Source organism: Mesocricetus auratus, unplaced genomic scaffold, assembly GCF_017639785.1.
Source record: "Mesocricetus auratus isolate SY011 unplaced genomic scaffold, BCM_Maur_2.0 Super-Scaffold_100031, whole genome shotgun sequence".
Taxonomy (NCBI): domain Eukaryota; kingdom Metazoa; phylum Chordata; class Mammalia; order Rodentia; family Cricetidae; genus Mesocricetus; species Mesocricetus auratus.
The window spans coordinates 16,560,699-16,575,196 of NW_024429212.1; the positions used below are offsets into that span (position 1 = coordinate 16,560,699).

Consider the following 14,498-nt stretch of genomic DNA (forward strand, 5'->3'; position numbering starts at 1 on the left):
GAAGGACAGCCCGGGCCGGCCTCTCTTGGCGCGGTCCCCGAGGCCTGGGCGCGCGGCGTGTGCGAGGCCGGGAGAGCGGGCGGGCGAGCGGGCGGACGGGCGGGCGCGCGGGGAGGGCGGCAGGCGCGGGAGGGACGCCGCAGCTCGGCTCCCGCAAGGCCGCCCCATGGCCCCGCCGCGCCCGCCCCGCCTGGTGCCCGCGCTGCGCGCCCTGCTGTACTGGTCCCTGGTGTACGGCTACTGCGGGCTGTGCGCCTCCGTCCACCTGCTCAAACTTTTGTGGAGCATCGGCAAGGCACCGGCTCAGACCTTCCGCCGGACGGCCAGGGCAAACCCTCCGGCGTGCCTGAACGACCCCTCCTTGGGTACCCACTGCTACGTGCGGATCAAGGTGAAGGCCGGCGCGCGCTGGCGGGAGGGGGGCCGGGGGGGACGTGACGCCGGTGGGAGCCGCGGGCGCCAAGGGCGCCGGGCTGATTCTTCCGAAATGCGTCCTGGCTACCAGGACACACCGTGGGCTCCGGGGGGACCCCAGGGGAGGCAGGGACAGGGCTGGGGGCTGGACAGGGGCTCGGTTTATGTCTGTCTGCTTTCTCCTTGTCGCGCGTGTGGGTTGGCGAGGGGGAGACTATTTGAATGTGGAATTTCTCTAACCGGATCCTCCTTCTGCCGAAGCAACTCAGAATAATTCAACCCCCTTTCTTACTGCAAGGAGAAGCAGTCTCCTGTGCACCCCCTTTCCCTTAGGACTCAGATCAGCTGCAGAACAATGCTCCTGGCGGTGTCCTGCTGGTTTAGGCTTGTCCAGGTTTTGAGATGGAGCGAAAGGACAGCTCTTTGGAAAGTCATTTCGGATTTCAGATGGCCTAGGCAGCTCTAAACAGTAAAGAAATGGTGTCCGTTTGTGAGGAATGCCGGTGTTGCGAGCAGTCAGGGGACTGAGGAATGGGATGAAAAGTCCACTTTTCTTTAATAGAGCTTCGTTCGCTCTGCTTTAAAAAGGTGTCAACCATACAGACACCTTTTTATGTTGTCATTGTCAATTGTCATTGTCATTGTCAATGCTTGTCCCAACTTCTGCCACAGCCCACAGACGTTCTATTTCCTGACGCCAGGTGGTGGAGTGAAATAGTCCCCGTGATACGCCTTGCAGTCTGACTCACGGGCCTCTCAAAGGCAACATACCAGGAGATATTTGTGTTACTGAGTTCTGGCTTTCCGTCAGCAGCTAAATTCCCCCCAGCAACTAGGATTCAGAAAGGCAGGAGGAGCCTGAAACAAATATAAGAATTAGGAGCGTTCACGTTTGAAAAAAAAAAAAGCAAACCAACAAAAACAAAAACCAGAAAAATGAATCCAAGTTCAACAGACTTAGAGCTTAGTTTAATTCATTATTGTAGCTACCAACCTGGCATATACCCAGTACAGCAAAGTATTTATTAAATCCAGTCCGTCGGACATAGCATTTTATTCTTCAAGACTCAGCACCACTAAAACCATTTTTTAAAAACTTATGGACAAAACGCAGGCTATGAGTCATCTTGAGTTCCTCAGAATGCCTTTCCTTTTTTCCCCAGAACCAAGAAACAGACACACAGGTGGTCCTGGTCACGTGGTCACCGCATTCTTCTCTACTTCTGATGATTTATTTAGTGATGCTGGGATCAGCCTAGAGCCTTGGTCATGCCAGGCGAAGGCTCTGTCAGTGAGCTACAGCCGTATCCAACTACTTTTGTGTCCGAAGTGACTGACATGTCTGGGCCTCGTGTTGGGGAGGGAGTTGCTGTACTGGGAACTGAAGCCAGGGTCTTGAAAAAAGCATGCATTCTGCTGCACCACAGCCTCAGCCCCTGGGCCTCACTTCCTAACTCTGTAAACCGACAGAGCTGAAGGAAACGACCAGCCAGACTCTTTCACGTCAAAGCCCAGGGTCCACGCTCCGCACCTGACTTCTAATACGGTTCATACTTTCAGGGACCTTGCTTTTCTTCCTTTCTTCTGTTTTCCTGTTTCCTTGGCGTTTGCTGTATTCTTCTCTTCTCATCCCCACCCCCCTTTCATTCCCTTGGGCTAGCTCATCTCCCACGTGCACAGTGAAGTCCGGGGCACTTGGCACGTCCCACTGTTAGAAGCACACACAAGAGGAACAGGCAGCGAGGGGACCATATATGAAACACTCAAGGTAATGGTGTGGGAAGGAGATACCTAAAAATAAGAGAAGGGGTGTGGATTACATAATGGATGGCACAGCTTCAGACGGGCGAGCCGAGCAGAGCACACGAGGTAGACTTAGCAACACTGAAATTCAGATCAGAATTATTCACATATCCTGCAGGGGATGAAACGTGACACGCCATTGTGGTGTTGCTTCAGAAGCTCAAAATACACACATTGACACCCCCACCCCCGTGGTAGAACAAAGAAGAGGGACATTATAAAGGGAATACCCCAAAAGGTGAATTGGCCCATTTATCCTATTGATAACTCATGTTGTTAAATTAATACTTATTCCTTAATGCTAAAGTAATTCAAGTGAGAATGTTTTTGGCTCCGTGGAAACTCTAATCGTCTCAGTTGGACGATACTGATTGTCACATTATCCATGCTTTCCAGGATTCGGGGTTAAGATTTCACTATGTTGCCGCCGGAGAAAGAGGCAGACCGCTCATGCTACTGCTTCACGGATTCCCAGAATTCTGGTAAATTTACCAACCGACTTGTTTCCTTCCCATGAACACTTAACGTTCTGGTTTAGTCCATTTGGTGCTGCTGTAAAACGCATAGGTTATTATTTTTTTTCTCTTACGTCTGGAGGGTGTGAGGTCCCAAAATCAAGACCCAAGAGCTGGTGTGAGCTGCCACTCACTGAGACATCATCATGTGGCAGGGCGTGGAAAGACAAGGAAGCAACAGAATCTTCCCTTAGCCCAGTGAGGTCAGGATCACTCACGTCCTAATCGTGTCTAACAAGCCCTACTGGTGACACTACTGCAGTCACCGTTAATTGTCACCACAAGTTTTGCCAGAGCAAGCATCCTAACTGTCTTACAGTAGTAAATTCACTTTCTTGTGATGCCAGATCATCTCCCAGGGTGGATTACTCCTGAATGTTCCCAAAACAATTTTTGTTTTTGGTTTTTTGTTTTTTTGAGGCAGTGTCATGTTGTGTTGCTGCCCGGGCTGGCCTTAAACTCAGACCCCCTCCTCTTCCGGTTCCCCCCACCTATGCTTGCAGAGCGGCAACCACCACCCCAAGTCTGCCTTACTCTCTGAAGAATATAAAAAAAAAGTCTTCAGTTTTCTGAAATTTCAAGATACAAAACATTTTCTGCAGAGTAACCCACTGTGAATAAAATAAAAATACAGCCCCGGTGAAGGAAGGAGGTCTGAGAAAACCACATCCCTGGAATACTTGACAGGAGGCCTTCGGCTTGTCGAGAAGACGTGGCCACAGGCACATAAGAATACAGACTCTATTAAAGACCTAAATGTTTTAAAGTAAAAAAAAATGCCCCGATAGCCAAAAATGCATAGTGGTTACTAGCCTCGTCCATTTGTGTGGTTAGAGTAAAATGCCAGAACAGAAATTTACTGCCCACAGTTCTAGAGGCCAAGACGTCCAAGCTTGTCCTTGGGAGATTCAGTGTCTGTTAAGGGCCCAGTCCATTTTTCCCAAAATGCTGCCTGGTTGCTTTGCCCTTCAGAGCGACTATCATACCACCAATGTGTGGTAGAAGGATAGGAGAAAGGGGGGGGGCTAGCTAATTCTCTTGAGTGGGTTGGGTTGTTAATATCATCTATGAGGGCCTCGTGACTTAATCCCTCTCCAGAAAGCCCTTTCTCTTAATACCATTGTGGTAGTTTGAAAGAAGATGGCCCCCCAGAGGGAGTGGCCTTGCTGGAGAAGGTGCATCACTCTAGGGGTGGGCTTTGAGGTCTCTTTGGCTCAAGCTTCCCTCAGCGTGACTGTCAGTCCACTTCCTGTTGCCTGTAAGAGACCGCGCTTTCAGCTCCGGCACCACAACTGCCCGCACACTGCCAGGCTCCTCACCATGATGGTGATGGACTGAACCTCCGAAACTGTAAGGCAACCACCCCAATTAAACGTTTTCCTTCTAAGAGCTGCTTGGTCACCGTGTCTCTTCACAGCAGTGAAAACCCAAACTAAGACAGCTGTCATTTCAGCAAATTGTTTCAGAATATGAATCCAGGGATATTTATAGGCAATATCAGTGATGGAGGGGGATAGTTCCCATTCTCTGATGGTCCCAAAGGACCCAGATGAAAGTAACATCCAATTAAGAACAATTAGCATATCTAAAAGAGATAGAAGAGGCTGGGGTGAGGAGAAAGACCTTTTTGTCGGCAGGGGGGTATGACCTTCAGGTGGTTCACGAACTAGCTAGGTTAGGGAGGAGTGGATTAGAAAAGACATTCTGTAGGTTGACTCAAAAGTAGAATATTGTCTCATGGTGTCTGGAATTCTAGCATTACAAACTTTTCAGGTTCTTAAGAGCCCTAAGGATTTTGTGTCTTGATTTAAGCAGCCCCGAGAGCTTATTTGGAGGTTCTTGCAGGGGTGCAGAGTTTCCCACATACCATTGACCAGAGAAAGGCCCTCCTCTGTCTGGGAAGTTTGTCCTCTTCCACCTACCAGGAAGTTTCAGAAGGCTTCACATGGAGTCGTGACAGAGGAAACAGATGCCCCGCCTGTCCAGACAGACCAGCCACATCAACACTATGACACAGTGTCACAGTCTGATCACTCCTGTAACCTTAAATGCATCTAGCCTAGGAATATTACCTTGAGACAATTTGGTCATTATTTTATGAATGACAGGGAGCTTGTGGACAAGTGCATTGAGAAGGTTATTGTTCTAGAAAGTATTGGTATGGAAGGAAAGGACGCTGGATGGTGCTACCTATATCCTAATTTCTATAGTGCAAGAAACCCATAGGTATCTTCCCGAGAAGACTTTCATACTTGAAGGTTTCCACCCCACTCTGGATTTAGCTGCATGAATAAATTTGCCATTCCTCCATCTGGAGACAACCTAATTAAGTAAGAGGGGAAAAAAAAGCTCCCAGTACAATTTGAGACCTGTGTAGGGATTCACTTACCTCATGTAGTGCCCGGCAGGACCTCTTACTATGATATGTTATTCTGAAGTATTAATCATATTTGCCCAGAGTAGCAAAAGCAGTGAGTCCACTTAGGGTCACAGGAACGTCCTGGTTGGCTTTTGTTGTCAACTCAAAGAGGGAACCTCAAGTGAAGAATTGTTAAGATCAAAGCAGCCCGTGGCCATGTCTTTGAGAGGTTTCCTTGATTGGTAATTGAGGCAGGAGGTCCCACCCTGCTATGGGCAGCACCATAGCTAAACAGACAGGCCTGAAGTAGACAAGAAAGCTAGCCAAGTATCCGAGTATAAAGGGGGTGGGGGGTGTCTTCCTGCCTATGGCTAGAATGATTTATTGCCGTGACAGAAAAGCAAAATAGAACAGGAACCCTAGATATCACTTATAATATTCTTGGGGAGGTGTTATGAGGATGGGCTCAAAGTGTGTGTGGAAATCCCTTCACATGGCCCCAGTAGATGCTAAAAGTCTGCCCATTCGGGGACTGGGAAGACCGATCGGTGGATAAAGCACCCACTGCTCAAATATGGGGACCCAACATCCTCCTCTGGTCTCTGCAGACAATCACACAGGTGCAAACACACAGAAGAAAAGACAATGCAAGGAAAACCTTACAATGTTTCTAAGCCCCAGAAGCACCAACATAGTCTAATGTACCATCTGGATGTGTCATTGCTAACCCGAGACTGTTGAGAAGCGGCAGTGTTTAATGTGTACTATTACATGGATCCTGCATCTTAAACCCACAGGAAATGTTAGATGAGACAACACATCTGTGGGAACTTTAGCTAAATCAGCCCAAAATATGGCTCTTTGTCAAAAGATGATTCTTTCCCCTCTCCCTCTGCCTCAATTTGCATCTCTTTTAAAAATACTTTGAGCTGACCCAGGCAATTTCTGTGAGTCCCCTCCATCTGCAGCTGTCTGGGACACTGCCATTACTCACATGCAGAAGCAAGTGTACACGCCACATCCTGAGCTCAGCACAGCAGGGACAGGCGGCAGCCTCAGCCTCCGTGGCCAGGAGAGAAAGGATGCTCCCACCTCAAAGTATCTCAGGATCCTGAAATGTCCTAACAGGAATAGCAGGGGATGAGACTGTGTCGTTGCTGTTGTTTATTTTCTCTGCTATTATCTAAAACTGTCAGGAGAGCTAAGCATGGTGGCACATGCCTGTGATCCTAGCGTAGAAAGGCCAAGACATCTGTGCTAGCACAGGCCTGGGCATCTAACACAATCCCGTTTCTGGAAAATAATAACAAAACCACTATCACACACACACAAATATTTTTTAAGGCAATGACTGCGAACATAGTTTTGTTTCAGTATCATAAGGGTTGTTGCTTTTTGCAATGTATGACAGAACCATGTAAAAGAGCCAGGCACCACACTTGAAACCCAGGATTGTGGAGGTCAAGCCCAGGACCCATGTAAAAGAGCTAGGGACCACACGTGAAATACAGCATTGTGGAGGCAGATACAGGCAGGTCTCCAATTCACTGGCCATCCAGTCTAGCCAAATCTTCAAGTATTGAGCCAGTGAAAGACCCTGTCTCACAACAAACAAACCAAGGTGGAGGCTGCAAAGATGGCTCATCAATTAAGAGCACTTACCGATCTTTCAGAGGACCTGAGTTCAGTTCTCAGCGTCCACATCAAAGAGTTCACATCCACCCATAACTCCAGCTCTACGGGCACCTAAAACCATCTTCTGGACTCCACAGACACCTGCGTTAATACGCACATGCTCCTCTATAGACACACACAGAGAGAGTTAAGTAAATCTTTAAAATTAAAAGCAAAACAAAAACTAGCTGGGCAGTGGTGGTGCACACCTTTAATCCCAGCACTCAGGAGGCAGAGGCAAGAGGATCTCTAGGTTTAAGGCCAGCCTGATCTACAGAGTAAGTTCAGGGACAGCCATAGCTACACAGTGAAACCCTGTCTTGAAAAACATAAACAAAACAAAAAAAATAAAAAAACACAAGGTGGACTGCACTTGAGGAACAAAACTCTAGGTTGATCACACACACACACACACACACACACACGTGCACATGCATGCATTTACACCTATACCCATATAAGAGTTCTCAGAATTGATTGGGATGCTGTCTTGTTCTCACACATTGATAGCAATGGTTGCATTATTCAAAATAAATTTTAGTTATATACAACATTACTAAGTTTCACTGTGATATACATTATCATATTTAGCTCATATCTGTCCCCTGTTACACTCCCTTGCTCCTCTTCAACTCTTCCCTTCTTCCCCTTCTTCCTCTAAACAGTTCTGCTTTATGTCATATATAATAGATACATATCATATATAGATATGATATAGAGAGAAGGGAGGGGAAGGACGGCGGGAGGAAAGAAGAGAAAACATTCCATGTTTGCTTTTCTGAGACTGGCTTGTTTTGCTTAACATGATGTCTCCAGTTTCACCATTTTCCTGAGAACAAGATGACCTCACTCTTCTTTATGGGTAAATAATAAGGGAAACACGCCCTTGGGTGGTTGTACCATGTCTCTACATCCAGCCAGTTGCTTATGTGCATGTCTGCTGATTCCATATCTTAGCTATGACAAAAAGTACTTGGATAAACACGTGTTATGCCACTCTGTGGATGCTCCTTTAGACTCCTTCAGACGCACCAAGAGGCGGCACAGCTGGATTGTATGGTACGTCTTGTTAGTTTATTTTGGTGCATGTATGTGTGGTGCATACATGTGTGAACTACACTTGCACATATGGGTATGTGTAGATACCAGAGGTTGGTGGTAGGTTTCAGGGTAGCCCCCAAGCCTTTCCCAGAGTGAGCTTGCAAAACAAAAACAAAAACAAAAAAACCATGCCTTAGGTTGACATACTTCAGTTAACAAGAACAGTAAGAAAAACTACAGAAGTCAAAGAGCCAAGTTAGTACATGTGGAGACTTTTCTAGAACTAAACAGAAGTCAAAGAGCCAAGTTAGTACATGTGGAGACTTTTCCAGAACTATGGACTTTGATGGATTAGGCCTCTGTTTTTCATTTTAATTGGTGGTGCTGTCTACATCTTGAGTTTTACAGCCTGAATGGTAAGATCGCCTATGGTTTTGAGACAGGGCGTTGCTATGCTGACCAATCAGAATAGCACCGAGATAAGGTGTCATTGTGCTGGCCAATCACAATGAGTCTGAAACAGGGTGTCGCTGTGCTGACCAATCATAGATTCCTGTATAAGCTCCTCTCTCCATGCTCTGCTAATGTTGCTCTTGATATCTGTAAACATTTGCTTATTTTTGTACATGGAAAAACTGTGGGAATGGTTTTTCTCCTAACATGTATGTTCTTGGGGTCAAGCTCGGGAGTCAGGCTCTCTGGAAAGCAACTTTACCGGGTCAACATTCTTTTTTTTTTTTTTTTTTTTTTTTTTTTGGTATTTACGAGACAGGGTTTCTCTTTGTTGTTTTGGAGGCTGTGGGTCCAGCCCAGCCTGGAACTCACAGAGATCCGCCTGCCTCTGCCTCCCGTGCGCCACCAACGCCCGGCCCAGGTCAACATTCTTAATGTTTCCTTTCCCCCCTCAGGTATTCTTGGCGCCACCAACTGAGAGAATTTAAGAGTGAGTACAGAGTTGTCGCGCTGGATCTGCGAGGCTACGGCGAGTCAGATGCGCCCGTTCACCAGGAGAGTTATAAACTGGACTGTCTGATTGCAGACATAAAGGATGTTTTAGACACCTTAGGTAAGCTAGCCTTTAAAAACCATTTAAGCGTGTGTACGCATTTCTGTGTCCACACGGGTGTATACACACACACACACACACACACACACACACACACGTATGCAGGTACCAGGAGAAGGCATGACGTTCTTTGAAAGTTACAGTGTTTGTGAGCCTGCACTGGGCACTGGGATCCACATTCTAGCCTTCTGATAGAGCAATAATTACTCCTAACACCTGAGTCCTTTTTAGGGAATACTGGATAAGATAGTGGTTAGAATAGTTCCAGAAATGTAACTCTTTTATGTGAGATAATGATGTCACCACCTGTTTCTTTACAACGATGCCAACGTGTTCCTCTTGGTCACAGGGTATACCAAATGCGTCCTGATTGGCCACGACTGGGGAGGCATGATTGCCTGGCTGATTTCCATCTGCTACCCTGAGATGATAATGAAGCTTGTTGTTATCAACTTCCCACACCCCAGCGTGTTTACAGGTGAGCTTACGCTTTTACTAAACCACTCAGTCCCCTGGCACCACTGGCATTTTGGATTAAAGACAGCAAAATATGGCTAACATAATCTTTTAAAAATCCAAGCAAGTCTGGGCATGACGGTGCCTGTCTGTAGTCTCAACCCTTAGCAGGCTGAGACGGGGGTGGGGGTAGGGGGTGGGAAATGAAGAGTTCAAGGTCAGTTTGAGCTACACAGTGAGAGATATCACAAATAAGTGAATCTACAGATGGATAAATCAACAGAGTTAGCCGACCAAGCCGAGATGGCACAGATACGTGACGTTAGATACCTTAATTTGGTTAGTTTTTCAGATAGGATCTTACATTGTAGCCTAGGCTGACCTAAGCGTTCAATACGCCAGCCTCATCCTCCCAAAGGCTGAGATTAGAGGCATTTGCCATCAAGCCCAGGCTCTCTCTCTCTCTCTCTCTCTCTCTCTCTCTCTCTCTCTCTCTCTCTCTCTCTCTCTGTGTGTGTGTGTGTGTGTGTGTGTGTGTGTGTGTATGTGTGTGTGTGTGTGTGCTTGAATGTGCACACACAGGTGTTGGGGATCAAGCCCAGGTCTCTACCATTGCTAGTGAGCTATAATGCCAGCCTAATGCTGATTTTAACTTTTCTGAAAAGAAAAAAAAGCTAAGAAAATTTAGCTTCTTCTTCTTCTTTTTTTTTTTTTTGGTGTTCTGTAAGCTTCTTTTTCTTTTTTATTATTTATTTTAAATTTAAATTTAAATGAAAATTTAGTTTCTTATTTGCTTGTATAATTTCATTTTTTGGACAATATTTCATTTAACTTGGAGAGGGATAAGGGAGGAAATATGGTAGCAGTACTTTGAAAGTTATGAATCCTGGCAAGAAGAAATTCTCCCTTCTTTTTTTCCTTTGAGTACTTCAGCTGTTGAACACAAAAATATTTCTAACCCTCAATTTTATTTCTTTATTCTCTTAAAATTATTAAAGACCTGGAGGAGACTCTTTATCTGGGTTTTATCTGTAAGTGGTTACTACTTAGGAAATTAGATCTGGGAATATACATGCTTATATATCCCTCCATTAAAAAAATCATTACAGGTTCACATAAACACTGTGTTTTGATGAAAACTAACTACGCTGAACAAATTTTAGTGAAAAGGATGTTTCGCATTTAACAAATCTCTTTAATTCTGCAAAAAAAAATAGAAGACAGCTGGGCTCTCCTCGATGCTTCTGCCTTCAATCTGCCGCAATATGTTCCTAGAGCAGAAGTGTGAGAAGAAATCTGGCCACACACAAATTTGCCATCGGAAAAGGCAGGAGCGTTTTCACATGCCCGTCTTCTCCTTCCTCTACCCGACCCGTGTCCAATCCCACTCCCAAACACACGGCTCCCTCTTCTACACATGTAAATAAATGTACGAATATGGCCGCTGAGTCCGTTCAGTGTTACCCATGTGCACATGGCTGACAGCTCGGTACTGGATAACCAGTCCCAGGGCTCATCCCTGGGGAGAATGATTCTCTCTCAGCAGCTGTAGTCCTTCACCCATGGTTGGGTTCCCGTGAGATTTCCCCCAACTATATTGGGGTGTCAGCTGGTGTTGGAATTGTTCCAGTCTTGTTCAGGCAGGCGCCAACGCTGTTGAGAATTCGTGGGTGTAGCTTCCCTGCCATAGATCGAAGATGCAACCTTGCAGCAGACCTCCTGATGCCCTCTGACTTTCGGCAATCTTTCTACCCACTGCTCCCTCTTCTCTGACGTCTCTTGAGACCTAGGCGCAGGAGTTGTAGATCTGTCATTTGGGGGCTGAGTATCCCAGGGTCAGCAGTTCTCTGCATTCTGACTGGCTGTGTGACCTTTTGCAATGGTCTCTGTTGCAAAAAGCAGCTGTCTTTGATGGGGTGAGGAGTGAGAACTTGTGTGACCACCTGTTTCTTTACAACGACGCCAACATGTTCCTCTTGGTCACAGGGTATAGCAAATGCGTCCTGATTGGCCACGACTGGGGAGGCATGATTGCCTGGCTGATTTCCATCTGCTTATATGAATGGATATATTTTTTAATGAGCGGATATATAAGTAATGTCACAAGCCTTTAATCCCAGCACTCGGGAGGCAGAGGCAGACGGATCCCTGTGAGTTCAAGGCCAGCCTGGTCTACAAGAGTTAGTTCCAGGACAGGTTCCAAAGTTACACAGAGAAACCCTGTCTTGAAAAACCAAAAAAAAATCATAAATGTTAGCAAGAATGTGACACAGTTACGTTGAGATCTGTGACTCTCTATAGCGCTCTTACCCTCTGAATTATTTGAATCGTCGTGCATGGAGACATCATTGATTGTAAAGGCATGCAGATCTTCATCAAGTCGACATGTTTTTAAACAATCAGGCTAACTAATTCAACCCTCATCTACTCAGGAAAGTCTGCAATGTTGAAAAATTTCCTAGCTCCTAATACCAGATTAAAATGTTTCCAAAAAGTCTTATTTTCAATTGGAAGCCTGAATTGTATCAATGACAACAGATGCTGTGGATTATTTTTCTTTTAAATTGCCCATTGTAGTCGTTTTCCAGAGATTATTGGGTAGCCGGGTGACCTAAACCTTTAATTCCAGCATTCAGGAGGCAGAGGTAAGAAGGGCACTGAGCTTGAGGCTAGCCTGGTCTACATAGAGTTTCAGGGTTATCTAGTGAGACCCTGAGAGGAAGTGAAGGGAAGGAGGGAGAGAGAGAGACAGACAGACAGACAGACAGACAGACAGACAGACAGAGACAGAGACATAGACATAGAAAGAGAAAGAGAAAGAGAGACAGAGAGAGCATCCAGGCTGACTAAAGATAGTAGGTCTTACCAGTAAAAAAAATGGCATTCCATTTAAAATTTAAAAAATGAAGCACCCATTCATTAATTCAACTGCACAGGTGTTTTTCTTTCCTTTTGTTTTTTGAGACATGGATTCTCTGTGGAACAGCTCTGCCTGTCCTGGAACTTACTCTATAGACCAGGCTGGCCTCTAACTCACAGGGATCCGCCTGCCTCTGCCTCCCGAGTGCTGGGCTCAAAGGTGGGCGCCACCACACCTGGTCACAGATGCTTTCCTTGATTCCACGTTTATATTCAGGTGAGCAGGAGGAGCACCGTGAGCCAGGCCCTCCGTATCTGGTCATGTGGTCTATTAAAAAGGATGTATTCAAAGGCTAAGATTTAACAAAATTAAGGTTTTGTTGTTTCATTGCTAAATGAAACTGATTTTTTAAAAGATGTATTTATTTTTATGCACGAGCGCTGTATCTGCATGCCAGAAGAGGGCACCAGATCTCATTACAGACGGTTGTAATTGCTGGGAATTGAACTCAAGGCCTCTGGACGAACAGACGGTTCTTAAACTCTGCGCCATCCCTCCAGCCCCACGAATCTGACTTTTCATTGAATTATTTAGCTGCTTTACTAATGTAAGTGTACAGTGGTGAAGAGGGCAGCAACTGTTAGCGTTGTTAGGGTCACTGTGTCCACTTGTGATCCAAGAGAAGCTTTTCTCTACCTTATGAAGTGTGCTGCTGGGAACTGAACCCAGAGCCTCGTGCACCTGAGACAAACTGCTCGACCACTTATTAGCCAGGGCACGGTGAAATCACCAAAGTCCCCCACTCCATGGGTAGAAAGAAAGTTCTATTGGAGATCAAATATTCAAGGCTGTCTCTGGGGTGTGTGAACATTCAAGGCTATCTCTGGGGTGTTTGTGGTGGGGGGGTAGGCAGACAGAAGAAAGTTTTCAGAAAAGCAAGCAGGTTTTATATGACAGTGTGTGTGTGTGTGTGTATGTGTGTGTGTGTGTGTGTGTTGGGGGGTGTCTTTGAGCTGATATGGGCTCTTTGGATTGACCAGGAACTAGGGAGGTTCTGATGTCTTCTGTTTACCCAATGACAATCCTTCTGAGGTCATTGTCACCAGCACTGCCATTTTGAGGACCCCCTTTGACCTTCCCACCGCTGACCTTGGAGTGATCTTTAAAATGCTTTCTCTGCTGAGGACATCTCCTGGGGGCCTTTTTCTGTTGGTTCACTGATAAACCCCTGGTGTACAGTGATTCAGAAGCTGTCAATGAATGAATAATTTTCTAGATACATGAATACATGTGTAGGAAATGGTTCAGTTCCTCCTGAGGGTCAGTGATGAGGACTTCAATCTGACTCTGTCTATAAGAAAACTCTTCTAAAGAATGGGATTACTGCATCACCATGAAGTCCTAAGAAAATGGTTAGGTGTGGGATAATGACTTTGGAGGACCAGCAGAGTAATCCGGGCTCCCTTCTGAGTGGAAGCTTCGAGGAGAGGACCCTTCTGTATATTTAAAGTGCTATTCATTTTTTAAACACTGGAAGTACCAATCCAAAAGAAAAAAAAATCAAAGAACAAGGTTATATGGAAGCCTTACTTACTTGTGGATTCTTTAATGGGATTGCTTAAAAAGTGAAATCAGTGTCAGAAGTTCCTGGGGCAGTAACTAATTTACAGCTCTCGGGTGATGTCTAACCTGTTGCTTTCATTTCAGACTACATTCTTCGGCACCCCGCCCAGCTGCTCAGATCTAGCTTCTATTACTTCTTCCAAATACCGTGGCTCCCGGAATTTATGTTCTCAATTAACGATTTCAAGGTAATTCAAACAAATACCATCTTATTAATCGCCCTTCCTTATGACAAATATTTTTAATCAAAATCATCTTTAAGAAATGAAAAAAGCAAAATAAAAATGCTACACTCAATTATGAGACGTCTTAGCCACTGTTCTATTCCAGTGAGGAGATCCTGCGACCAGGGCCAGCCACGAACTGGGGGCCTCTCTTAACAGTTGCAGAGACTCAGTCCCTTACCATCATGGGGAGCACAGCAGCAGACAGGCAGGCAGGCAGACAGACAGACAGGCAGACAAGCAGGCAGGCAGGCAGACAGACAGGCAGGCAGACAGACAGACAGGCAGACAAGCAGGCAGGCAGGTAGACAGACAGGTAGGCAGGCAGGCAGACAGGCAGGCAGGCAGGCAGACAGACAGACAGGCAGACAAGCAGGCAGGCAGACAGGCAGGCAGACAGACAGACAGGCAGACAAGCAGGCAGGCAGGCAGACAGACAGACAGGCAGACAAGCAGGCAGGCA

General features: G+C 46.0%; 1 protein-coding gene across 2 annotated transcripts in view; it reads left to right on the plus strand.

The window, feature by feature from the left end:
- Positions 1-150: 150 nt before the first annotated feature.
- Ephx4 (epoxide hydrolase 4) overlaps positions 151-14,498 on the plus strand; it is a 25,916-nt gene continuing 11,568 nt past the window's right edge. The window contains exons 1-6 of one of the 2 annotated variants that reach the window (XM_040733462.1): positions 151-391; positions 2,075-2,182; positions 2,614-2,699; positions 8,715-8,872; positions 9,222-9,350; positions 13,896-13,999. In XM_040733462.1, coding sequence (XP_040589396.1) covers positions 167-391; positions 2,075-2,182; positions 2,614-2,699; positions 8,715-8,872; positions 9,222-9,350; positions 13,896-13,999 — 810 coding nt within the window. In that variant the 5' untranslated portion in view covers positions 151-166. The remainder of the gene's footprint in view (positions 392-2,074; positions 2,183-2,613; positions 2,700-8,714; positions 8,873-9,221; positions 9,351-13,895; positions 14,000-14,498) is intronic. The other variant, XM_040733463.1, reaches the window with a different exon arrangement.